At 43.0% G+C, this 27,432-nt stretch overlaps 1 protein-coding gene across 2 annotated transcripts; it reads right to left on the bottom strand.

The window, feature by feature from the left end:
• Nucleotides 1-265: 265 nt before the first annotated feature.
• On the bottom strand, nt 266-26,727 carry klhl32 (kelch-like family member 32). Of its 2 annotated transcripts, none has more exons than XM_030071461.1 (11): nt 26,629-26,727; nt 24,888-24,914; nt 22,340-22,520; nt 16,751-16,858; nt 12,037-12,135; nt 9,262-9,477; nt 5,608-6,334; nt 4,644-4,702; nt 3,340-3,532; nt 2,378-2,472; nt 266-1,712 (listed from the first exon to the last, which is right to left on the bottom strand). In XM_030071461.1, the coding sequence occupies exons 1-11, from the start codon at nt 26,631-26,633 to the stop codon at nt 1,551-1,553; spliced, it is 1,872 nt and encodes a 623-aa protein (XP_029927321.1). In that variant the 5' UTR covers nt 26,634-26,727; the 3' UTR covers nt 266-1,550. The 2 variants fall into 2 exon arrangements, with proteins under 2 accessions (XP_029927321.1, XP_029927322.1); XM_030071462.1 differs by having other exon boundaries at nt 24,888-25,009; nt 26,629-26,726.
• Between the last annotated feature and the right edge of the window lie 705 nt (nt 26,728-27,432).

Genomic DNA, 27,432 nt, shown 5'->3' with positions numbered 1-27,432 from the left:
TTGCTCGTCATCTTCCAGCATCATCAAACTGCGATGCGTCTGTTCACCAGAGCTTTCTGCTGTACTGTATTCCTTTTCTCCGACAGTACAGGAAGTGGTTGGAGAATTCATGCAAAAGAGAATAGGAGCTGAGGTGATGCCTTAAATTCATGTTCAGTTTTCTATTCCTGATAAATAATTCTAACGGAAGACTTGTCACTCCTCATCTTCCCACTGTCATAGCAAGCAACAGACCTCAAAGAATATATTCCAGGCTGCAATGCTATTTATATGGTATCTCTTTATTCTGCAAAGATGAAGTGTCCATGTATTCTTTCATACACTTTGCTTTAGATAAAAGAAGGGAAGTTCAGGGATCACCTTTTTAATTTTCTCTTTTTGGTTGAAGTAAAACAAGATGGTTTCTGAAAATCAGCATAAAACAAAGTTATTATCATATAGCTTAGTTTCTCCTACATAAAGTCTGGAGAGCGTTCAGCAGATATGCTCCAAATGATAACGACAAGACATTCATTTAAACATAAATAGTCTTAGGTCCTGAGCTTAATAGAAATCACACACTTGAGAATTACACGGGTGGACGACAGACACAATATATTGCTGCTGTTGCAGAAAAATCAAGTAGCTGCAATTTTAGTGTTTTCCTTATTTGAACTTAAAGTGTACATGACAATTTATATGCATTGAGAGAATTTCAGCCTTTGGGCCCTTGGAACCTGTTCACAACCCAATCTGTAATTTCAAAACTACACCTAAGTCAATGAGAAAATAGGCATTCTCCTCCTTTTGGAAAAACATGCTTTTTGCAGGTAAGTGTATTTTCAGGCCACAACAGTGAATATGGAGGTTTGTTGGAGATGATACGGTCCATCAGTATGATGCAATGAAGAGTAGATGGCAAGTTATATGCTGACTTTAGCTAGACAAGCACCTATTGCCCCATAATGGGTTACAAAAATGAGCATTTTTTTTAATTCCTATGAACATTTCAGTCTGGCTTCCACTGAGCTGTATAGTGTGACATGCTTTAGCTTAACCACCAACTGGATCAAAGCAATCTCTATCCATTCATTAGCACAGTCCCTTAATCGTTAAAGTTATGATCTTATAGAGCCATTTTTCTTGCTCAACAACTCCACTGTGCACCAAAAGTGGGCTCTCAGTCTTTGGGGAAAGATTAGACAGTCATATTGTACTGTGATGGTGGCTTGTTTCCAGGTTTCCCAGAAGCTGGGATAGCAACATGGCTGTTGTACACAAGTAGATCAGCAACATAAGTTACTGAATTTAGATCTCAAAGAAATGCCTGTACATCGATGTGGCAGATGACGTGCCAAGTTCCAGTCTCAATATTAGCACTGTGATCAGCTTCATTTTTGTCAGTAGCTTTTACAAATACTGACAGTCGAGGCTGAGTTGTCAGTGAGTTGGTACTGCAAAGAGCCTCAATCCAGACTTGTGGGTGGGGGGAGCACATGTGGCTGCAGAGTTGAGTGGCTTCCATCCTCTCATCCTGTTTGTGTTTTCTGACATCTTGTTTAGCAATGATTTTAAATAGCACCTATCCTGTGGTGGGGTACTTGCAGAGTCTGTAGGTTGGGGCAGGTGAAATAGGGAGCTGGGAGGAAACACGTTGCTATCCCGTTGGAGGCGAATGGCAGTGTTGGCCCGTAGAAAACCTCCTCCTTCCCTGCTTTGCTCACATCCAGCACCTGGAGAAATGGAAATTATGTTGTGTTGTGTTCAAGTGTTCTTTGTAAATTTTCAAGCTCTGGTTTTGTAAATATGACTTTTCATGCATTCAAGAAGTGCTTGTGGTCAGAAGTAATAAAACAGACTGTAAAAGCAGTAGCTTTTCGGCAATCCCTCTACTTTTGAAATCAAGCACTGTAGAGTTAATTTATACTGCGGGGGCATGGTGAAGAGGAGGAAAGGCACATCAGGCATATGATTGATTGCTGTATAATTCACTTTTACCAGGAGTTGCTGGCAGGGCCTCTGTGCTCTCCGCCCCCAAACGTCACTTCTTGGCAACTCGGTGATCATACAAAATCACAAATGTCCCACTCACATTTACCATTTTGTGGGATCATTTATGAGCATTAAACTCCAAATGATGATATTTCTAAAAGCATTTGAACACAGCATAAAAACATGGCATCAACATAAAGTTTTGCTTTTTTATTCTGTGGCTACAATTTACTATGTTTAATCTTTCCCTGTAGGCTCAAGCTAATGAAAATAGACTTGTTCTCTAAGACTGGGATGCAACAGAGACATTTTGGCTCCCTATCATCAATACAATCATCACTCTGAAGGATAATTGTGAACTGTCACAACAGTTATTAATCGAAACATTGCAAGCCAGGCATCTCACCTGAATGCACGCCAGGGGCTCGTTGGTCCAAATGGAGTACCCACCGACGACATAGATCCTGTCATCATGGACGGCTACTCCGGACTCGTTTTGACCTGGGGAGGACAGAGCCGACACAATGCTTCACTTTGCCAAGCAGAGGGCATTGTGACAATATGACTCAATGTCCCCTGAGAGAGAAGAGAGGGAGAGATAAATGGAGAAAGATGGGGCACCGAGGGGGAAGGGAGGGGAGTTTGTTCAGAGAGCCAAGATTGAGCTCCTGTTCTCCTTCCTGCGACTTTGTCGTAAACTTTTGCAGACATGATACACCAAAGGAATTCAAGTCTAAAAAAAAAAAAAAAAAAGAGTCTCAAGCGAGCAGGGCAGGGGATAATGATGTCAGAGGCACAAGCTGGAGACAGCACAAATGAACTTTGAACCTGCTGGGCCCTTATTTCAAGCTGATGAGGATCAAACTGAAGATCAACACTGGCTATTGGGGCAATATGAACTGAACCACATCCTATAAATGCATGCTGGTGAAATGTGAGAGATGCCTGAATGGTCACTTGCACAGGCCCAACTATGTCATATTGTATTGTGTTGTATTTTCTATGTGGTGTGTCCTTTTCCAATGCCTGAACTCCCTCCTGCCTCAAACAGAGAAGTTGCCGAAAGGTGCAGCATGCCACCTTCAGACATAAATGTGTGTGTGCATGTATATGTAATGCATGTCACTCTTAAACCTCCTCACAACCAGTAGGGGAACTATTATGTATGCAACATGCGTGCACAATGCATAAATCCTACTGCGTGATGCAGATGCAGAATGCAGAATGGGCAGACGAGAGTGCATAGTAAGAGTTAACACCCACTTAGGCTTTTTTTTATACTATTGAGTGAGTCATCTTCTCAAACCTTTTTTTGTATGAAATAACAAGTGGATGTGTGCCCTAATTTGCGTCTATCACGCCGCCCACCGGTGAGGAGGCTGAAGGAGCAGCGCGTCCACTGGTCCAGGTCCATGTTGTAGGTGTCAATGTGGCGGACCAGGATGCGATCGTTGTTGTAGTCCAGGTCGTTCCCCCCAAGCACGTACAGCTGCCTCCTCACCGCCGCCATGACGTGGTACACTCGCCTCTGCAACATGGGACTGCGGGCCAGCCACTGGTTCTGAAGGGGATGGAGGCAGCAGAGAGGCGATTGAGGCGAACAAACAAGAGAGAGGGGAGGAAATGGTGTGGAGGAGAAAGAGGCGAGAGATATTGCAAGACGGAGGGAGAGAGAAGCCAAGAGGGAGGGGAGGGAAGAGGAGGGAAAAGAGGATGAATAGGAAGATTAATATTTAAGCATATCCATGCATGGGTAATTGATGTATGCTCAGTGCTAGATAAATAACGTGACACTGGAGCTCTGGTTTCTACTAATGACTTCCCTCCCTATTTCTAATCATATGTTTTAGCCACTCCATTTTACACTGAGGATCCCTGCACATTTCACTAAGTGTGTCGAAGCTTATTTTGTGTCTGTGTGTGTGCGAGTGCTTGATTGAGGGAGAGAGAAAATGAGAGTGTGTGTGCACGTGTGTGTGTGTGTATGTGTGTGTGAGTGAGTGTCTGCTGGGAGCTGACGGGTGGCCATCTGTTGAGGGTAGAGTGGGTGGGGGGTTGCTGTTGCTCTGGCAGGTGAATGTAGATTCATGGTGAATACAAATGAGACTCTCTCCCTCTCTTTTACTTGCTCTTTCTTTCCCGCTCTTTCATGCCAACATATACATACACACAAACCCATATGGACATGCACCTTATACACACACGCATGTACACACGCTCACACACGCATGGCTCCTATACAATATACAGCTCCTGTAGGATCCCAGCTTAATTCACAGCTGGGTCATAGAGATGCACAAACAATAAAATGCTGTATTCATTCAAATATTTTGCTCAAAGCTGATATAATCCCTCTTAATACCTTTACAATGGCCTTATTCCATTGTAATAACCTGTGTTTAAGTATTGACAGTACATAATAATATTAACTGAAAATCACTTCTATGTATAATGCACTGAAAAGGTGTAACAAAAAGCAAGTCTGAGCAATAGTGCTGGGAGTTAAATGCAAAGTGGATTATTTATTAAGAGGAGTTTCATCAAGTACCTACAGAGCAGTATTACTGACTACTTCCAATGCTTTCCCATCATTTAACACATTGGAGTAAAGCCAATGCAAAGTTGACCGTTATCTCAACCTCTTCTCTCCCTCTGTTCTGCTCCATAATTACCTGTTCTGGGTCATACACCATCAGCCGATTCTGGTACTGAGCGGTGTTTGTCACGCCACCTGAAACACACAGCAGCCACACACCGGGCTTTTAACAGAGAGCAATAGGTTTTGGTGCACATGTTTACAAAACAGCATGTGTCTGAAGTCAATATCAAGTTAAAGGAGTACTTTACCCCAAAAGCTATTTATGTTGTATCATGCATTCACCCTCAGAAATGTTGAATGTCCGACAAAAAAAGGTTTTTAATCCCATGCCTCAAGGAGAACGAAGGTTACAACAAGTGTAGCTTTTTCTATTAGCATAAAGTTGATTAACAACTTCTACAAACAGCAGCAAGAGATAAGATAAGAAAATGTCCATTTCAAATTCTTCATGCAGTACAATCCAAGTCTTGACTCTCCCTTCATATGTTCATCATGTCCCCAACCAATATAATTAAAGTAAAAATTTGATAAATAAACCAATTCCAGAAAATGCCTCATGCACAAGCAGCTGTGCATGCCTGCCCGGCACGTTCATCGAACTGAGACCCGCCTCCAGCTTGTTCATTGGCCAGGAGGCCTACTCAGTCATTGGCATGGAGAGTCATGGAGAATCATGACTTGGATTAAACTGCACGAAGAATTTGAGAATTTGAAACAGACGTTTCCATAACCTTCTTCTTGCTTTTTGTCAAAGTTGCCAATTAGCTCCATGCTAACATATGTAGCTGCAGCTTTTGGAACGTTTGTTCTCCAAGGAGCATGGGATAAAAAACTTATTTGCTGGACATTCAAGACACCTTGGAGTGAGTAAATGATACAAAATGGCTAACTTTTTGGTAAATTGGTCCTTTAAGGATGGTGCATGCATGTGGTTTGCATATATGCATGTATATGTATGCTTTAAGTGTATATTCATGTGTCAAAGTACTGTGGAGGTGTGAGGGTATATCCTCCTGTCTTTCCCTGTCTGTGTGTACCTGAGACCCAGAGGAGGTTGTCGGCCACACAGCCGGCGTGGCAGGACAGTGAACGATCAAATGATTGGACAAACATCCATTTGTTCCTCTTGGGACAGTAGCGCTCTACAGAGGGCAGCACCTGCCTCAGCTCATTCCTGCCCCCCACAGCATACAGGTACTGCCCCAGTGCCCCCAGGAAAAAGTGTTCCCTGCAGGCCTTCATAGGGGCGATCTCTGTCCAACGGTTCCCCCTGGGGTCGTAACGACAAGCAGTCCTCACTGCACATGTCCTCCCGGTGGCGTGCTCCACCTCCCCACCCGCCACAAACAGGAAGTTCCCCATGACAGCCACACAGTGGTGGCTGCGCCCAGCGGGCATGGGCGCCAACTCACTCCAGTTCGAACCCCCTGCAACGCGCACGTGCTCCTGGGCAGCCGGGTTGAAGTAGCGAAGCTCCCTAACACGGCTCACCTCCCGCTTCCGCCCACCAGCGATGTAGAGGGTGAGGGACTGGAAGCGAGGCCTGGTGCGAGCCGACTGGCGCAGAGGCTGGGTGAAGGTGGCGTGATGGTAGTCTAACGCCTCCTCCACCAGGGCAGCAGCAGTGGGGCTGGACTGGACCAGAGGGTGGCTGCGGGCGAGGTGGTGCAGGGTGGGGACGTCCATCAGGCCATAGCGCACGTGTTGCAGCAAGTCCTCAGTGTACTGGTAGCGACAGTCATGTTCCAGCCACCGAACCACCAGCTGCAAGAGAGAGAATAAAGATGTGGAGAAAGATTAGAGGAAAGAAATATGGGGATGACAAGAGGGAAGAAGGGGAGACGGATGAAATGAGACTGAGAGTAAGTGATCAGGGCAATTTTAAGGTACAAGAGGACAGGGAAGGGGAGTAACAGGCCATTGCGACTGCAAAGCTGTTCCTGCAAAAACATCGTTATGTCCTATGGAATGATGCTAGCTCAAAAAGTTTATTTGAAGCAGATACACTCTACATGTCTGAGGTCCATGTGAACATCTCCAGTCCACCTCCCATTTCCACCCCAAGTTCATAGCAAACCAAAGTTGCTGCGGTAGATTGTGGAAAAAGCGGATAATTCAGTGTTATCATTTATCATCTTTCAACTGAATCGTATCGTGATGACAGGTTGATTTTGGGATACTGTGACATAATTCTGCTGTCTAAGCTGTTAATAACAATATGAACAGAAGTCGGTTTTTGTCAGTTCTATTTAAACACTGACAAAATGAGGTATGGGAGGAAAATGTGATTGATTTCAGTGCGATTGATTGTCAACCATATCACCCAGCTCTAAATGGCAGGAACACAGATGGGTGAGGAGGAAACACGTGAGCGGAGACGGCAAGATGAGAAAAGCAGGAGTGGAAGACTGCTCACAATTATTTTTCTAAACACCTACAAACTGGTATGGCAAGATCAAGGCGAGCCAGCCACTCTGTGTACATCCATGCAGGCAAGCACACACAAACGCATGTATTCATGATGAGCATTCAATACTGAATGTGACTGTAAACATCCACAGGCACAGTCCTTTGTTCAAAGCAGGCAGACCGAGTTGCAAAGAAGGGATTTAATTGAACTTGAGAGTGGTGGAAGGTTATTTAGCTGAGGCGAGGTGTGAATGTGGGCGAGATGGTTGAAGATCACTGATACCATTATCAGAAAAACAAAGTGGTTTTTTTTTTTGTTTTTTTTTTTTTATAAACACAATCTGCTGTGCACCGGGAACTTTTTGAGGCAATGGAGATGGGCAACAGATTGTTTTCAGATACGGATGAGCATGGGAAATTGGGGCAAAATCACTGTGAATAACAGAAGCATAATTTAAAAAATACTGCTGGTCTTAGCGGTTGGTAAAATTGCCCATCTCCATCAGTCCAAGCTGTTACCTGTGTATCCTAGCCCCAGGATTACAGCTGTGCCCCGACTCAAATCCTATCCAGTCTTCCTGCACATTCACCTTGAGTGCGTGCTCCAATATCACACACACATCACAATGCAACCTTTGGTGTATAATGTATACACACGCCTATCTATGCATACACGCTCATTGGGTACATTATCTTGGCAACCCAACCCAACCTGACTGCTCTCTCGTCTTTATTCCCACTTCAATACACTCCAAAGCTGCGAGCGCACAACAAACCCAAACATGCAACTCAGTATTCTGTCTCCCTGTGCCACTCTCCTTTCTCTGCCTCACCCTCGCTATCGCTGCCCCCCCACCCATACACACACACACACACTCGTCCTCATAGCTCTGAAGTGACAGCGTGTGTGTGTGTGTGTACGTGCGCGCAGTATGGCAGCTGACTGTGAAGGTCACGCTGCATCACACAACTTCCTCAGGGCACAGAATAAATCAACTCCTCCTCCTTCCCCTCCACACCGAGAGAGAGAGGAGTGTGAGAGGGTGTGTGTATGTGTGTGTGTGTGTGTGTCAGAGAGAGACTACAAAAGTGAGAGTGAGGGAGGGAGATACTGGGAGAGAGAGAGAGAGAGAGAGAGAGTGATTGAGGGGGGTTAGCAGAAAGGCCGAGCAAATGATGGCAAGAAAGAAGACAGAAAAAAACAAAGCCAGAGAAAATGTGATTTCCAGAGCGTGAGAGCCTCTAAGAAAACTCAGAGTGACGATGATTGACAGGCAAACTATATTGGTCCGGTATTGGCGTGCCCTCCACCCCCTCATCACACACGCATGCACATACACACACACACACCCCTTTCGGACGGCGGCCCCCGCTTGCCGCTCGCTTCCGTCTGATGCCCAAATTAACCTTCTGGGCAAAGTGAAGGAGGCCCAAAGCAGCCTAATCAGAGGCTGATTATGGCGGCGGCGGCTGGCTAAAGGGTCAGGGTAATTGTGCCATCAGAGGCCTGATTGTTTTCAATCAGACAGGCGGCCGAGTGACAGCTGGGGGATTGGGGCCCTGATGGAGCCGCGGTGGGCCTAATCAGAGAGAAGGGGAGAGAGGGAGAGAGAGAGAGAGAGAGATGAAGGGTAGGGGGAGGCTGATTGGTGCAAATGAACAGTCAAAACGGCAGTCCCCACCCCGCACTGCCGCTTAACTCCACAATCTCCACACCCCGGCAGTTCATCATGCATACACACACACACACACACACACACACACACCCCACACTCGGATGCATTGACTGACACAACCGAGCAGTCTTTCTCTCACACGCAGAGGTAGACACTGTCCTTTCTTCCTTCTTGCACTCACTCATTAATATAAGCAAACAGTAAATGAGATGCAGATGGCACTGTTTAACTTATCATTTATTGGCCTGCGTGTTTGTTATGTGTTGTTTGTTGCCAATTCTGACATGCATTTCGATTGGTGCACTGTATAAATATATATGGTTTGGTGTGTGCACTCCTCCTCATGGCCCAGATGCAATTTGTTCAAATTTAGAGAATGATTGTCTTACTGTCTTTTTCATTAAAATATTGTCTCCCACCCCCACCTCTCAAATCCACCCCCTCTGTCTCTCTAATTCAGTCCTGTATGCATGTATCACACCTTCCCGCTCCATATTGTCTCCCCCTGCAGTCTGCTTTGCTTCCATCGGCACAGCATTGCATGGGTAATCCAACACCACACACACACACACACACACACACACACACACACACAAGTTGCTGTACCTTCCATATCTCCTCCTCACTCAGGGAGGTGAGGCGGTCGCTCTTCAGCACCTCCCTGAGGAGGCGGTAGGGCAGCTGCAGGGCCTCGTCCTGGTGGTTCTGGCTGAGCTCCGAGAGATGCTCCACCAGGAAGCTCACCACAGCCTCCTCCAAGGCGGGGAGGTGGAACAGGTCAGCCACGCGGTACAGCTCCAGGTAGTTCACACTGCTCAGTTCCTGCAAGGGAAGGTTACATATACATTCATATAAACATACAGATCAGTGTCCTCCTCCTCCATGCATTAACCCAGAGGGGCTTCAGAAACAGCTGTCAGGCCATGTGACTTGTACCTACGTCACCAAAACTATCAGATGACACATTCTTTTCTTCCTTTGCCTTTACAATACTGGATGAAACACTGTGCTTCATTCTTAGAGCTAAATCAAATGGGGGAAAATGGAGATGGCATCTCACTGGCTGATAACATGACGGGAAATATTCATAACAACAATGGTTTTTCTCCCAAACACGATATGACCCATTCAAATCATGTAAACGCTTAATAAGATTAAATGAATGGTTTGATTCACAAATGCTACGTATCAGTTTTGAGGGGAAATATTTCTGAATGTTGAGGATTGTCTCTGCTCAGTATTTAGAAAATGTAACACCAATTTTTTGTCACAATTTAGTAAAGAGATATCTTCTGGCAGCCATCAACTTCAATATGTCCCACCCTGAGTTTTAGTTTCATGCCAGCAATCATTTTTCATTTTTCATGTCACATTTTTCAGTAAGTATCTTGTTTTGGAATGAAATTTCTCCAGGTGTCTATGCAAGAGTTTGACATGAACACTCACCCTGTAAATATGTATCATGCAGTATGTGTACTATATTATACATTACATGCAGCACACATGAACTTAAATTATCAATGGATTGATTTCAGTTGCATTGTCAAATGATATTGATATTACAGATGCAAACGATGGTGAGAAACAGAGGCAGACAGATGAGGGGGGCAGAGAGAGTAAGATGAGCTCTGAACAGTGGAATAAGACTGCCATCTGCTGGTTGTCCTCAACCCCATACAAACAAATGCATGAATCTCTAACACCAGTGTTTTCACAGAGTTTATACCCTCTCACGGGGTTGAAGCTGTCAGTGGCCAATATTTCATGTCAACATTCAGCGCCTTTAATTTGACCTTTAATTTGGGCAGCTTCAGGTTTCAGTGTTACCCCCTTATTTTTATTTTTACTCTAAAGTCTCTAAAACAACATTTAGGCCATTATACACTAGAACAGATCCACATTAGAATCTATTTAGATAAAGGGATTTCTATTGGTAATCACTATGATATCGTATCACCCAATTCTGCAATAAACTAATAAGCTAACTGACTAATTTACAGCCAGTATTGGCCTGGTATAACAGCCAGCCTCTATATCACCATAACTCTAACTTCTACAGTGCACAACAAGTAAATAAAAACTTTCATATGTTCTGCACACAAACACACAAGAAGATGAACAGTTGAACAAACAGAAAACAAAGCAACATTATTCAGGATGCATTTGCAGTGATGTCCACAGACATCTGGGTTGGCTCATTAATAGAAATGAACAGCAGAGAGATTACTGCTTCCACCAGATGGCATATGAGAGCACCAAGCTGATGTAACTATGTAAAGACCAGAGTGGTAAAACATACTGTACCTAGGATTTGTGTTCTTCTAGGTGATAAATATGATCATGGGGAAGGATGTGATGGTTATGCATGAGATGAGATGCAGGGCTTTGCTGCACATGCTGCCTCTGTGAGTTTCTATCTGTGAATGTGAATTAGGCGAGTGTGTGAGTATTGTTCAGAATATGTAATTAAACTCTTAATGGACTACTGCAAAATGAAATGAAGGGGAAACCCCTCACACTTTGCATCAAAGACCTCAAGGCAATTCGGGTCTGCAGCAACTTCAACCTAGTTAGACTGATTTGCCTCATGTCCGACAGATCTAGGATGGTTTTAGGGATAAAATACATATGGGCAGTGGTGCTATAGTGCTTAGGGAAAAGAATATACTCAAGGGAATCAATATGTCCCATTTTTAGGTTTTACTTTAAGTGACCTACTGGAACAGATTGCAGTTAGGTCATAGTTAAAGTTGATTGAATGACAGCATTTTTCAGTAACTTTCATTTTCTGGCATGTAGTTAACAACAAGATATGCCTATTGCATTTATTTAACAAATGATTTAGAACTGTTGTAGCTCCCACCCGAGGCCCTGATGAAAAATTCCCAGCCTTTCCATAAATAAGTCAGAGTGTTTCCATGACCTAGAAATGTTATTCCATCTTGGACTGGATAAAGTTGTTTGTCTAAAGGGGTAAACAGTCTGGTTTCTACTACAGCTGAGCTAAAACCAAATTCTAATGCAATGATTCGGCTTTATTCTTCGAAAGTGACTCATTTGTATAAATTTCCTGACATTCCCAGAGAACAGCACACATTTTCAGACATTCCCTGTGTGGAATACACCTCTTAATCTTCCATGACAGGCAATTTGAGGAATTCCATGACCCTAATGGGAGCACTACAGTGTGAAAACTATGAATCAGTAATGACTGGTAGTCATTCCTCTGATTCCAGTTGTTCCTGTCCCAGTAAATGCACAGTAACATGCCTCCATTTCACACACTGCCAGCTTTGTGTGTGTGTGTGTGTGTGTGTGTGTGTGTGTGTGTGTGTGTGTGTATGTGTATGTGTGTGTGTATGCATGCGTGCATGTGTATACCTGGATGAGGTAGTGGGAGCAAAGGCTGAGCAGCTCCAGCAGCTGAAGATGGCTTCCTGCAGAAAGGACATCCTGGATCACCGCTGGCTCCAGCAAGATCTGACCACAGGAGAGGAAGAGGAGGCCATTCATTACACATCTGTACAGTTTCATATTTGTAATTTAGTTTTCAGTTCTATTTAAGCTTCAATTCCATTTTCTATTCCATTTTTTCAATTCCATTTTTTTAGCTAGTTATTTACTTTGAAAAGTTTTAGTTTTTCAAAGCAACCTGCTCTAGTTTTAATTTGGTTGCAATTTTTCCGTAATAGTTTGTTAGTGTCATTTTAGCTTTAATATTTTTATTTAGAGTAAGTTTGGGGGAAACAGTGCTTTAGTATTCAGCTTTAGGAATGTATAAGTAATCTAAATGACAGCAATTACTGCACTCTCCACACTCAGCATCAAAATAAAAGTTAACTTAATATTTATTTTAATTTGTTTGCTTATTTGTTTTTTTTTTCTTTTCCTTCATAATGTTTTTTTTTTTTTTTAATTCAGTTTTAGTGTACACTTACATCATTTGGGTTATTCGACTGAAACACATTTGACAGTGGCGTGTGGATTTCACTGCAAAATTATTTGTTTGCTCGCTGACATTAATTTGCTAATGGCGGGATTACCATGGCTGTTTATTAGTATGTTTTCTGTTACTGACGAAATCACTGCCATTTAAGCTACTAACTGAGGCATTCTGGGAACTTGGAAGCTCCAGGGTAGCTGTATCTGTTGTGGAGAGCGAGTGGCCTGGTTTCAGGGACACCAGAGGTCACTGTTGAGCCGTGGAGGTGTCCTGGGCCGAATTCAGCCGAGCTGAGAGGTGTCCACTTGATGAGTCCAGTGACACCGAGTACCCACACTCACACACTCAACCCTGCAACACCGAAATCACATGGACTGAACGGAGCTGCTTGTGTGATGGCACTGTAGATTTATTGTGCACTGTGAGGCAGCCATTGCTGGATTAGCACATCATTCTTATAACTGTATGGTTCCATATGGTTTCACGAGTCAGATGCCATACCAAAGAATATTATTATTTTCTCAGGTAAAAAAAAAAAGGTTTTTGATGGCACTAAACAAGAACATATTTGTGGCTCCAAAACACCACCACAACAACCACTGATTTACCCATTATTAGTATTAGTATTAGTAGTTTTAATAGTGGTAGTATGTTCTGGCAGCTGTGGCCCTATATGACAGCACAGAATGTTTATGCCACAGGCCGGCTCCAGCTGTCACAACGTCACAAGTCTACTATAGCTCCAATCTGTTTCCTCCATATTTTCTACAACACAAAGCTGTTAGATTGTTCTCTGACCCCTCTCACCCAGCAAATTAATTTTTTTCTCCTTGTCCCTCTGGAACAAAGCTCTTAGTTTCGTAACAATACCATCTAATTACAAACATTTTCTCTTATGTTATTTCGTTCTGTTTATTTTATTTTATTTATTCAATGTTAGCAAGAAAGGAAATCTGGAAGACGAGAGGGGAACTCAGGACAGGACAGTTACATAAGCCTTAGACACAGCCTTAAACTGAACCACCAGGACACCCAACCCAACTATTGTATTTGATTGATTTCACTCATTGATTGTTTCTGTTTTAAGACCTTTAACTTTGCACTTCTGTGGGTCTATTAATCAGCCTTGCCTGACTGATGTGTGTGTGAATCGCTGTCATCGGTAAAGGCTACTCTACAGAAGGTATAGTGTTTGTACAGTACACATGTACACAGTGTCCTGGATTGTGCCTATCCTGAGCACACTAGCTGGGTTTTCACAGAGCTTAATGTTCCATTAATCATTGGACTAATAGCCCAATCAGACTAAACATGCCTCATGTTACCACCTCCAACAATAGACTTAACCCACTCCCAATGAAATTTCGTTTGGTATGAAAGGGCAGGTATAAAGCTTTGATAATCCATTCAGTAGCACTGCCCTACATAGCCAAAGAACCGTAACTGCAGCAATAGTGAAACAGAGAAACATTACTTCACCTTTTACTTCCTGTCCCAGTATCCCAGGTACTGATGGTACAGAAGTGGACTGTGTATTTTTAGAAGTCAATTTTTGCTCACGGGAAATTTAAGCTATAATCACATTACTGTTTGTCTTTGTAGAGTAATAGTGGTGATATCCATGCAAATCAAGTGTCTACATTCCTCTGGTTGGAATGCATGACATTTACAGCAAGTTATGTTCAACATACTCTCCTAAACACATCATAGTTACACGCTTTAGTGCATGTACCCTAACAATACACATTATCTGATTACTTTATTTAGCATTCATGCAAACACTTGAATTGAATTCTTCAAGGAATATTCAGCATGCAAGCAGACAAATTCCTAACAAGCCTGGCTGATACGGCAATAAACTATTGATTTTTTTTTTTTTTTTTTTTTTTTTTTTCCCTCCAAGTGGAGCTGTAGCTGCACATCCTCATTTATCACAGTATGGTTTCTAGCCAGGCATGGGCACTGGTCCAGTCAACCACCAGTGCAACTCAAGGTCTTTTGTAATCTCGATGTATTCAGGTGGGAAACAACAAGTTATGAATCTCTGCATCCAACACTAAAATCTGTGTGAGTAACGCTTGTAAGAATAGTTTTAATAAATGATTATACGCCCCTGGTAGACTGTATATCAAAGCCAACTTAAAAGCATTTAATTATTCAAAGTTCTGTACTCTTTGAGATGTGGAAGTGAGCAGAAGTGAAGGCAAATAATAACTGTAACTGCCCTTCATATCCTGCTCTCCTCTCCACTCCTCTGGTCCAGTAGTTAGAGTTAAAGCACTTCAACTTGACAAAGTCAGTTTTATAACACCTGACTGCTTCATTGCTGCGTGGGAGTGCAGTGAGCTCTTGTCTATACTTTTTATGCACTTGTGCCGTTTATGTTGCCTGCTACTTGCAAGCTCTTACCTGGACAGAGGCAAAATGGAAAAAAGGCTTACACAGGAGACTATAAATCTATCATTAATGCTTCTAGCCCTCTTGTGTATTCAGCACCTGGCCCATGTAAGTTCACTCTACTCTTTCAGGTCACATTGGTGATTGTCATAACTGTGGTCAATCTCTTAATAAATATTTATTAAGATCGTGACTATTGCTTGTGTTATCGCTTTAAAGGGATGGTAATGAAAATATGTAATTTTGTCAATAGGTTTTTTATTGTTGTTGGCTGTAGAAAACACTATGAAACTGCAAGAATCTCAATATGCAGAGTTGATTTCTCCTGAGTCAAACCAGCGATTTTGCTGGGGATTAAAAGCTATTTTCATACTTAAGAGTGGAGTGATCCAATCAGAAGACCAGAGCAGTTGTTATTCCTCCCACCCCTGTTTAACTGGCTCTGCAGCTGCACCTGTTATCCTCCGCTGGCTGCTACTTTGCTGTAGATGTGAAAAATGCTAGTAAGACCTGTAGGTTTTTCAGTTCAAAGAAGCTTGATGTTTTCACTTTTCTGTACAGTTGGTGGGTCTTACCAGGGTCCAGGCAATATTGTTACCCTACAAGGGGAACTAAAGCCCACCCAGCCCTGCTGAAATGGATTACTGTAGAAAATGCAGCCCTTGTTATAGTTCTTGACTTTTAGGAACTCTTGGTGAATGATGAGGATAGACTGGCCTGTTTATTGCAAATTTCAGTAATGTGTCACAGCATACGCAGCGACTTATGTCCCCTCAGTGTTTCCTGGGGCCGTGTTTGTCCCAGCCCTGCCGGCCTATGACATGTGGCTGGAGGATTTTAGTAGGTCATTATTTACAGTGTGGAGATAAGCATATTGCCCTCATCTCATCTGCTATCATCTCCTCTGGGCAGACAGGAGCCGAGCAAAGCAGAGCGCTTTGCTTGCCGGCTGTTGACCTACTTACTTCCAGCCTGACCAACTCCCTTTTTGCTCATTTCCACAGTGGAAATACAATTAGGAGTAATTATAAAGTTCCTCGTATACTGCACAGCATGTCACAGGCTGCTGAGCCACTAGGCTGCTTATTGGACCAAGCGTCGCTGGCACTAAAAGGGTCAGGGAAGGTTATTAGAAAACATCACACACTCATTCTGTAATGACGGAGGGAGAGATGCTGGGGTTTTAAGCTGGTGAAATGACATCAGGACAATGACGCGCTAGTCTCATTTCTGTGTGAGTCAGACCAAGGAGAAAGACCTGACTCATAGGACTAGATCTTGTTGCTTTTGCACAGAAAAGCAGCACTGTGTTCCAGATATAATATGTTTTCTTGAGGGTGAATTTAGATCTGCCTCTTATGGAGGAGTGCAGCAAATGCATATTGGTGCATAACATTTTATCCCATGTCTTCCTGCAATTGGAAATGCTGCTGTTGATCCTAAGGTTAAAGTGGTAATCTCTGCGGTTCTTGTTTTGTTTTGTTTTGTTTTGTTTTTTTTAGCACAATCTTTGGTGCTAAGCACTTGTTGCTGTGGTGTTTTTACATTACACTTCCCACCTGTTTATCAGCGCATCCAGTCCTTCTGTCTTGTTCCTTGGATCTTATGCTGACAAAGGTTAGAAACACAACCTTTGGGAGCTGAATCACTAATGTGTTATATTAGTCAATGACAGAGAGAAGCAGTATTGACATTTATTGACACAAATATGTCACAGATTTGGACTCAAAGCACAGTATAGCATATCTAACTCACCTGTCCAGTATAAGCAAAGTCCAAAGCATGCTTCAATCCCACGCTGGTCACTCCTTGCAGAGTCACTTCATCCGCCTCACTCTCCACCATACACAGGCTGAACATGGCCTGAAGACACACAACAAAAACATAAAGCTCAGCTCCGGGAACATCACTTTTTTAAAAATTTGAGTATATGTTTAGCACGCATATGTGTATCAGTGTATCACAAATTGTTGCTCCACCTCTCTTCAAATAATCCTGAAACTAAGCCAAACCATTGATAATGTATTACAAGAAAAAAAATCATTGGCATTCATGTGCAAATCTATCAGGCTCTTTTTCAATCCTTAAATATTGGCTGTCTATAAATTCCTGATGATGCAGTGTTTTTGAAGCATCACCAAACTGAGAAATGGGTTTAGTGTGTGTATGTGCTGCACATACAGCATCATAATTCATCAACACCTGCCAGATGCTAAATCCTACAACCCTTATTTATTGATTTGCATGCCTCAGACATAGAGGTTGGCAGCAATAAAAAGCAAAATCAGTAATTCCCGGTATAGAGCCTCTATCTCTTGCTTTCGCTCTGTTGTTCTCGCTCTCTCTCTCTCTCACACACACACCATGTGAAATCAAAGCAGGAGACTAGCCGTCTGCCAGCTGGCCCTGCTGTGCGTGAGTCCAGCTAGCTGCTCGCTAATCAAAGCTATTGATGGGTGTCACACTATGAGGGGATGAGGGAGCCATCGATCAGGGCTGAGCAGCAGAGTGCAGCGGCAAGCAGGAGACAAGCAAGAGGAAGGTGATGGATTAGATGTGGCTGTAATGAAGATCAACACTTCTCGTTCTGCTAACGGTGTCTTCAATCATAATAGACAGTGAGGTTTTGAGGCCTTTGCCCAGTGCCTTTTTCCCTGCTGGTCCCATCAGTGGATTCTTCATTACAAATGCAGGCTGCTTGGCCAAGCTTCATTGCTCAAACCCACAAAACCTTATTTTACATTCTAGTGGAAAGCACAAGGTTTCCAAAGATCACAAATACATCCTGCTGAATTACAAGGAAATGCGTATAAAATGATTCACAAGACATCTAGATCATTTCTAGCTGATGTAATAGTGCAGCCATAAAACAACTGCATCTTGGCTTTAAATATTTCATTCAGTATAAGTGTATTGTAGCTTCAATGCATTCAAAGAGTAGACACAGAAAATGTATTTTAACATGTATTTTTTGTTTTCTAACTTTTAAACTACTTAAGGGGGAATTTGTGGGGAAATCAGAGTTTTGGGGGTTATAAGTTCCACTTCTATAGCATTATGATTATAGGCCTGGGGCGCCCAAGTAGCTCACCTGATATAGCACATACAAATCTGAGCCCAGGCCATTTACTGCATGTCATCCCTTCAAACTCCCCTGCATTTCCTGTCTCTCTCTCTCTACTGTAACTGTCAAGTAAAACAGAAATGCCAAAAAAGCAGATTATAGGCCTACTGTATATTTCTACTTTGTTTCTACAACAAAGCATGTATGCAAACAAACAAAAAAAAGAAAAAAAAAACAGGATAGTGATCTTGCTAGCCTCCTATCTCAAATGTCTTTTAAGTCACTGAGTGGCTTTGTGACTAAAGCACAGTCCCTCCACATTAGCTTAAGTCAGAGATTGGTGCAGAATGACATTAGAAGCATCAAAAGGGCCCGGGGCCGTTTGGGCACTGTAACATCTATTTGTCACAAAACAGACATGCCTCCCTCCCAAATCTCGTCAAAATCTCACTGATTCATACACATAAACTAACCAAGCAGTGCCGACCCTTTGGCAAATGCTTGCCTGCATGGTGAGGATGATGTGTGACACGGGGTCAACTTGAGATCACGCTGAGTTTTAACCAAAGACTGCCCATCTCTCCCCAGAACCGAGCCTTGTTGATTCACAGCAGTGCTAATTAAAAATCCACTGGTTGAGTGAGCACAGGCAGGCCAGTGGCACAACCTGGGGTTTGTTGGTGGCTGAGCCATAAACAATGTGTGTGCATGTGTGTGAGAGAGAGAGATCAAGAGACAGAGAGAGAAGGAGTGTGTGTCTTCGCATGTGCATCTGTGAGTAAAACACAGGAAGAAAGTGCAATAGGGATGAAGAGAGAAAGTGGAGAGGAGAATGAGTGTGGCAGAGAAAAATTGCCTCCACTTTCCATATACACTTCCACAGTAGTGTGTGAGCTAGTGTGTGTGTGTGTGTCTGTGTTTGTGTCTGTGTCTGTGTGTGTAGGAAGGTCAAGAGAGGACATGCGGCAAGGGACTGCAGAGCTGCTGGCCCGGAGAAAGGCTGCTCCTGACCTTGGTGGAGGAGCTGAGGGCGGACGGTGGCGGTGACGGATGGGTCTAGTGACTGGGGATATAGATCCAGTCCAGAGACACACTGAACCACACAGCCCAGCTCACTGCAGGCCCTTCACACCACACCGCAATGAGGCTGCAACGCTGCAGCTCAGCTGGCCTGACCTGCCGGCACACACATGCTTCTGCTGGGAGTGATCCTACAAAAGGGGAGTTGTGTACAGAATAGCAGAATAGGGTCATGATATATATGTGTGTGTGTGTGTGTGTGTGTGTGTGGGTGTGGGTGGGTGGGTGTGTTTGTTTATTCTCAAAATTTAATTTAATCATGGCTCTAATACTTCTCTGTACCTGTGACTGCCTCATACATCCAGCAGCTCAGCTTTTCTCTTGTGGGATGTGGATGTGGAAACAAGAAGGTAGGTCACCAAAACTGTGGTAACCTGATATTCAAAAACTCTTCCGACTTAGCGCTTGACTGGTATGAGTTTTGGAGACAGATACTGATACCACTGATTTTGTATTGTAGCTGTCAGATGCTAGTATTTCCTGTGATAATTCAATATCTTTAAATTTGGCAAATTCCATGCTAAGAAATTTAAAAAAAATTAGTGCTCAGTGTTTCTCCTATAGATTTATTCTTGGCAAGGTGGAAAATTGTCAGAAATGACATTTAGACCACAGGGCATTAAAACTCTCCAGAATGATGACACTAATACTGAGAAGACGACTACTGCCAGTAATACTAGCAGTACTACAAAGTTTTGGATGATATCCAACATTTCAAAAAATCCATTTGTACTATTTTTATTTCATTCTAAATTCTTAAAAAAAAAAAAAAAAAAAAAAAAAAATCTCCCAAATTAAATGTTTGTGATTGCATATTAATCAAAACTGTCATGTGTAATAAAAATTACCTATACATGTTACTACTAATTCTCTGTACATCTGTTCAAGTGTTATATGGCCCATCCAACACTAGCTGCAGTAGAGTGAATGCTTGGAAAAAGTGTCAACAAATATGCATACAAATATTGTGATATTTGACATTATCAGATACTGGACCACACCTACTGCTGCTACTCATAGTAATGACTCATTCACATTAGAATTAATTCAGTTTAAGGCTTCTTATACACAGTTAGTATAGTACCAATCAATTATGAAATAAATATGGAATCAAACAAACTGCATCATATGCAAACCAATATGTTGCTCTAACCCTAATCCAGCGTTAAGACTGCATCAGCACTGTAGTTGCTGCTGCAGCCCATTCATTCTCAAATGTCGTGAAGAAAATCCAAAGGTTTGGAAATGTGTCATGCTGTTCCTTGCACCTGACTCCTGACATCTGGAATGCCACAAAATCCCTCTTGGAAACAAGGGCAGCCCCAGTTCACTGCACCATGCAGCACATCTGTACAGCACTCACTATCTTTCCATCAGGACTGCTATAAAGTGGCTTCACTACAAGTTGCATGCTGTAGCTTTGTGGGAGATACTGAATGTTTGGAGCGAATACCTAATTTTCTCCTATCTCGTCAAATCAAGCTATATCAAGCTCAGGCACCGAATTCTGATCAGCTGGAAGTCATATGGAGTCTGAAAACTGTATGATCCATCTTGAACTGCCTTTATAAAGGGCTGAAGCAATAACAGAACAATGAGTTCTATGTAGTGCTGGTTATATATACAACGTGAACTGGGTCTTTAGAGACAATAATACTTATTGATAGAGGCTCTGTCCTGGCTGCAGGGCTAGCAGACAGTAATATATCTTTGTGTGACTAACAAACCAGGAATAGATATCTGCATGTGTGTGTGAGTGTGTTGAGGGTGGGTTGTGATGCTGGTGTGACTTATTTGGCCATATTTCTCTGAGCCGCCCAGGTGTCTTAGTAATTTGATGGCATTGGAAGAGGCAGGTGACAGAGTCGGGACAGCTCCCAGGTAAACAACTCATGCTTGGTCAGGTATCTCATTACAATCGCTCATGTCCGCTAGGCTAGATAATGTGTTATGATCATTGCTATGTGTGTGGGAGAGCCGATCTGTCTGTGTGAATGAGAGAGAAATACAAGGGAGTGAGAGAGAGAAAACACAGTTGCTATTCACGCAGCAGCCTCCGAATCCCCCTCAACTTCTCAGCAAATGAGCTAAATGAAACACAGCAGCGGAGTCAGATGACAAATTCAAGATAATGTTGTTAAGCTCCTACAGATGAACAGGGGAGCAGAGTGGGTTTTCTTGCTTACTGTAGCAGACTGATCTAATAACTCAAGAACAACAGTGATGCTTGGCTCAGCTGGGACTTGAAAGACTGGCGTTTAAAAATGGAGCCGAAGAACAAAAAGAGAACAAAAGTGCCAAATAAAGAGAGGAGAGGAGTGTGACTCGCCCACCCTCAACTCTCAGAGGCAGCGACAGAGAAGTAAAAATCCCCCACCACCCCCTCCCCCTCCCACACACACAACTACACACAGGAGGAATAATCCCTGGGCAACTTGAACATATAATCTGCCTCTCATTTTCAAGAGGGATTAATTTCTACTTCCTAATCTGCTCAGTGTCCCCAAATCAAATCTCATCGGTGCACTTTTCCCTGTATGGCCCATCTCAGCAAATCTCCTCCTGTCTGGCTGTCTGCCTGCATGAATTCACCTCACTGGCTGCTTGTACGCCCACAGCATACAGCAAAATCATGCACAAGGCTCTAAAAGACAGCAATCAAACTGGAATACTATGGTTTGATCAATGTGGGCCTGTACCAATACATACGGCTGTCAAAATAGCACCAATAATGATGAACTGAAGCTGCAGACAGGCAATATGCTGATACTCAGTATCCTACATTTAAACCTAGTCTCTTTTATGTCAAAAACAATTTTAAAAAGCACAATGTTTCCCCCAAAAATGTACCTTTAGCAGCATGGACACGTCTCTGAAAGAGCATATAGACAGTCATGGGGCACTAAAACTCCTCATTAAAATCTATACTAATGAAATTCATTTGGGCACAGTGATTCATTGCAGGTTTTACAGTCTGCCAGCTGTTATGATGGCTGTGTAAAATTATATTCTCAACTGCACTGCCTTCCTGATATCCATCTTTTGTTGAAAGGACAGTATTGGCATGAAATACTTGATTACTATGATTGATTTCAAAATATAAAATGTGGCCACTTCTACATTTCAGGCCACAAAATGTCCATCTGTAAAATATACAGTTCACTGTGATCACAACACACTGAGTTGGGTCCGGGACTCACCCGGAAGTAATCGCTGCAAGCTGCCAGGACGGCTTTGTGGGCATGAAATTTCTGTTCACCGGCAACCAGGGTGACATCGCACAGCAGGCCGTCCTTCCTCTGCTGGTTGAGGGCGGAGAGGACCGAGTCCTGGTGGGACTTTGACTGGCAGAGCCTCTGTCCTGTCAGCATCTCCCTGCCGCTACACACACACACACACACACACACAGATAAGAAGATGTGTTTTAGGCTGGAGTCGGACCTCTGGACAGGACAGAGCTCTGCATAGACTGATAATATTGACTATTATTAGAGTTATACTATTTTTACAATTTTACTACTAGTGGGACTATTGCTGCTGCTACTCCTACTACTACTACTACTATTACTATACTAATTATACTAATACTACTGCTACTACCACTGCTAAGTCATATATTACAACTTTTACTGTACTACCTCTTCAACTACTTCTGCTGCAATGATTACTATACTACTACTTCTAATATTAGAGTACAATTATTACTTTACTATTACTACTATATACAACAACTATTATTATACTAATACTACAACTACTATTGCTACTATAGTCCTATTTTATTTTTATTTTTTATTTTTCTTTATGCACAAAAAAAATCACACAAAAAAATATCATAAGAAACAAAAAAAAGTGTGCAGGTTAAGTGGAAACCCTTATAGTCGTATATGAAAACCTTATATAAAACAATATGGACCTAGTATAGGTTATAGAATAAGTAATGACTTTTGAAGGTTACTATCCATAAAGAAAAATGATTTCCAAGATTAAATATAATAAATGGAAAAAAAAATCATGTGAATGTTGTACAAACAATGAGACTATTTTTCTTCTTAATTAAATAGATACAACTTCTGTGGCCATTACATACTACTACTACCACCCCTATTACTGTAACAACTAGTGCTATTTCTACTACTACAAATCTCAAAATGTCAGGAAAACAACAGTGATAACAGGTAAAACACAACAGGAAAGAAGATGAAATGCAATGCAGAGAAGTGACAGACAGTTCACTAATTCACTAATGGACTGGAGAGCCTCTGCCCTGTCCATTATTGTTGGCACAGCTACAAACAGACACGAAGAACTGTCTGTTTAGTGACGGTGGGTACACTTTCTACCTATCAGTCCCTGTCTGTGTCCACAGCTTTCCACTCAGACAGTCAGACTGTGTGTGGCAGATTATGGACAAACAAATCAACAGCACTGTGTGTTTATCAGGTTCTGTGACAGACGGACTGACTGACTATATGCTGCTGGTCTATGTAGCAGAAAACACAGTCTCTTCTCCAACCTATCCTCAGTCCCTTTTTGCTTGTGCCCATCCATCAGCGCCACACCACCCTGTCCATCCAAATCTATCTCTGTCCACTTACAGTCCTCACTGCCTGTCACTCTAAATGCTGTTGTCTGCCAGAGGCTTGCTCTGTCACCTTCGTGGTGATAGGGTGTAACACAGAAAACACTGTCTTCATGTGTGTATATGTGTGTGTATGTATGTGTGGTAGAGGGCGGAGATACGGCGAATGATGAGTCAGGGTGTTTGTTTGGTGGATGGACTCTGCCAGAGGAAAAGCCCGAGGAGAAAGGGACAAAATTACAGAGCTGGATCAGTCTGAAGGGAAACGACAGACTTTAACAACCCAGAGAAAAAGAAGAGGGTGGGGATGGGCGAATTGAGGGTAAGCGAGCAGGGCACATTGGGATATAGAGAAAGAGAGTGCGAGAGCAGGCACCACTGAATGTATGAGATGGCTGAGCGAAGGAGGGAAACAAGGGAGGAAAAGCAAAAGGAAGTTGAGATGTAAGCATACATTAAAACTCTGCACCTTTTCCCTTGATGAAGAATTGAGGAGATATACAACGATATAGAGATAAGCACAGACAGGAATATGTCCAGTGATGCAGTGGTAAATAAACAGATGGGTAAACTGATGAGCACCCACCCCCAGTGAGCAATCATCATGAGGCAAACAACAACCAATATGGCCAAAAACCAAGCTCTACTTTTAGAAATGCATAAATTTACATTTGTATTCCTTTAAAGACTACATCCTACATCAGTTTCATATTACTTACTATAATGTATACTATATATTTATACTATAAAGATTTATGTCACCCTTGAAAGGTAGGCACACTCTATTCCACAAATAAAAAGATGGATAAACAGAGCTAGTGTGGATGTATCCACCACTACATCCCTAGATCCCTAGGTAGACCTCTAAATTGTATATTCAGAATGATGAAATGAATCGGGAAATGACTGTAGATGAAAAAAGGAGTGCCTGCACACTAAGAGCTCTAGTTTTACATCTTTATTAGACAACTATTTGATCCTACATTTTTGTCATGTCAAAACAGATGAAAGTGCTCACACCACCATTAAACATATGTAAATGTGCTTTCCTTTTTATCTGTGTTTGTTGAATTAGCTCAGCACCTTAGTCAGTGTGCATCCACACAGGCTGTTTGAGCCATGAGCTTTGGGCATGTATGTATGCATGGACTGATTTGGTCACGTACCTGAGCCTAGGTTCAGAAGGCATGCCCCTGGAGAAGGGAAGAAGAGTTGGTGGTTAAGGTGGAGGGGTGGTGCTATGTGGCTCCTGGGGACTGTTGTCTCCTCACTGGGGACATACATCAGCCTGATAGGACAGAACAGCGTGTCAGCTTTAGTCAATCCATCCATTTGACCCAGCCTCAATGCGACAAGCTCCTGCATGATGTGTGATGTGATGCAACGGTGCATCAGCCTAATGGTTGCTTTTTTCCCCCCTTTGTCACAGCTGCGCCGACAGTGTCAACTTTGCCAGGTTCAGGTTTCCTGAAGTCCTTTTTTCAAGGCCTTTTCGACTGAACGTAGGCAGCAGCCACTTGAGAGAGGGGAATAACAAGCTCAGCACCTCTCAATACAAGCTGGGAATCCAAATTACACCAAGTCTTTCTGATGTAGCTACAACCTTGACATGATGTGCTACACACCTAAATCTGATATCCCACTGTCTACTGCCTAATATTACGTGGCAGGGCAAGACGGAACCAGAGGTCAGCACTTAAGCACTCTGAAACCAAAGCTGCTGCAAATACACTGATTGAAACTCTACTCACTCACTCTATAACAAGATGCCCTGGGTCTTCTCTTACAGTTGTTTTAAAGTGAGGGAGGCTTGTATATCTATGGTTCAGCTTTAGTGTAGGCAGCACTGAGTACACTACCGCCTTCTCTGAGAGTCCAGTCCTCAGGGAGATTTAGTTATCGATCCATTAATGACTGACCTTCAGATGCCTGGCCAGAGGCAGCTGCTACAGACTGCTGAAGGAGAGTGGTAAGTCTCCCTGCGGTCTTGACTCCTACCAGGACAGGCCATCTCCAGCCAGACAGCCAAACATAGCTTACAGGACACTTGCCACACCTTATAAGCATATCCAAATTTGTTCTTGTAGTTTCATCAGTAGCAATGGGGAGCAAATATCAAGACAAAAAAGGCAAGAAATGCAGATCTAAAAACATATTATGCATTTCTATTTTATATCTGCCCCCCTAAACATATTAGGGGAGCAGATTAAGACTAATGACCCCTTTAAATTGATCGTGTGTAATCTCTGCATCTGATCGTTTATCACACTGACGAAACAGCATTGTTCCATCAGTCATCAGTTATTGTTCCACTTTGCCTCCATAAATATACTGGTTATAAGCAATTTTGGAAGTTTTGATGGTAAATCGTATTAAAAACATGGGCGATTTCTCATGCCCGAGGGTTTTTGTGATTTGACTTCCTTCGAGTGCTTTACTTTTTTCCCTTGCTTCTTAAAATATGAAATGTCGGGATATATTTGGGATCAGATGAATCACAACAAATAGGCCATTGTTCCCCGCAAAACACAGTAATCTCCTGACTGGACTCAACGAGAGAGGTAACTGTTGTCTTTTACGCACAAGAGGCAATTAGGATTTACGCACGAATAGCGCGCGGGGTTTACTGGATTGAGGACGAGGGAGGTTTGGGTTGCCAGATAAGCGGGCACCAGTCATGCATTCACTGTCACTTTTTTAAATCTCCCAGCTGTCAAAAGGTCTCCTAGCAACAGGCCAGCGCCTCGGTCCAGAAGGGGACGGAGCCTGCACAGAATAACCTCGCCCGTGTCAAAAACAACCCTGTTGCATCCAACACAGAGCGTCGCCCCCAAAACGCAGCAAATTAATGCACCGTATGCAGGGATTTATTTATTCCCCCTTTTAATGTGCCACAGGCTTACGCACCTCATATGAATGTGTTGTGAGCCAGTCCCGTTCTCCGCCGCGGCGCCTCCGTTACAAAATACATTTGATGTCCGAGGTTGGTCTCTTGTGCATCGGCCGCGGACGGAAAGAAGAGCGCAATGCCGAGCAGACGCGCTCAGTTATCACGGACACTTTATTGGTTACACTCTAGCACCTAAATTGTTACATTGTAACCCCGCCTCTCCACAGCGGTCACATGAATTTGAACATAAGGGGAATACAGCGCCTCCACGTGGGTAATTGGGGAATGGCACATTAGGTGGGTGTGTGGTGGTGAGTGGTGGGGAAACCGGGTGTGTGTGTGTGTGTGTGTGTGTGTGTGTGTGTGTGTGTGTGTGTGTGTGTGTGTGTGTGTGTGTGTGCGTGTGTGTGTGCGTGTGTGCGCGTGCGTGTGTGTGTGTGTGTTATGCACTATGTACTATGTACTATGATTCCCAATGTGTGATCCAGAAACCCCCGGGAGTCCTGGGGGATGATGCAGAGGGTCCCCAGGACAACTGGGAACTTTCTAATGTCACTGTAATTAACCACTCAACTCATAGCTGACTAATGGGAAAACATTTTTATTTATATATATTTCGAAGCTAATGCAGGCTGTTAATGCTATTTTGACCCTATGACTGTGTCTCTAATGCTGTGCTTTATTCGTACCAAAAATAAACTACATGTGCCTGCAGACTGGAAGCATGTCTGCGGTAGGCTACACAATGGTGACTTTATGATGACCTCATTATATTGTTTCTTTTCTGCCGTAATTCCAATATTGGGTAAAGTTTCTGTGAA

The sequence above is a fragment of the Myripristis murdjan genome, chromosome 16, assembly GCF_902150065.1.
Source record: "Myripristis murdjan chromosome 16, fMyrMur1.1, whole genome shotgun sequence".
Taxonomy (NCBI): Eukaryota; Metazoa; Chordata; class Actinopteri; order Holocentriformes; family Holocentridae; genus Myripristis; species Myripristis murdjan.
Note: the sequence above shows the minus strand (reverse complement) of the source record. Positions and strands in the feature narration are given on the sequence as shown.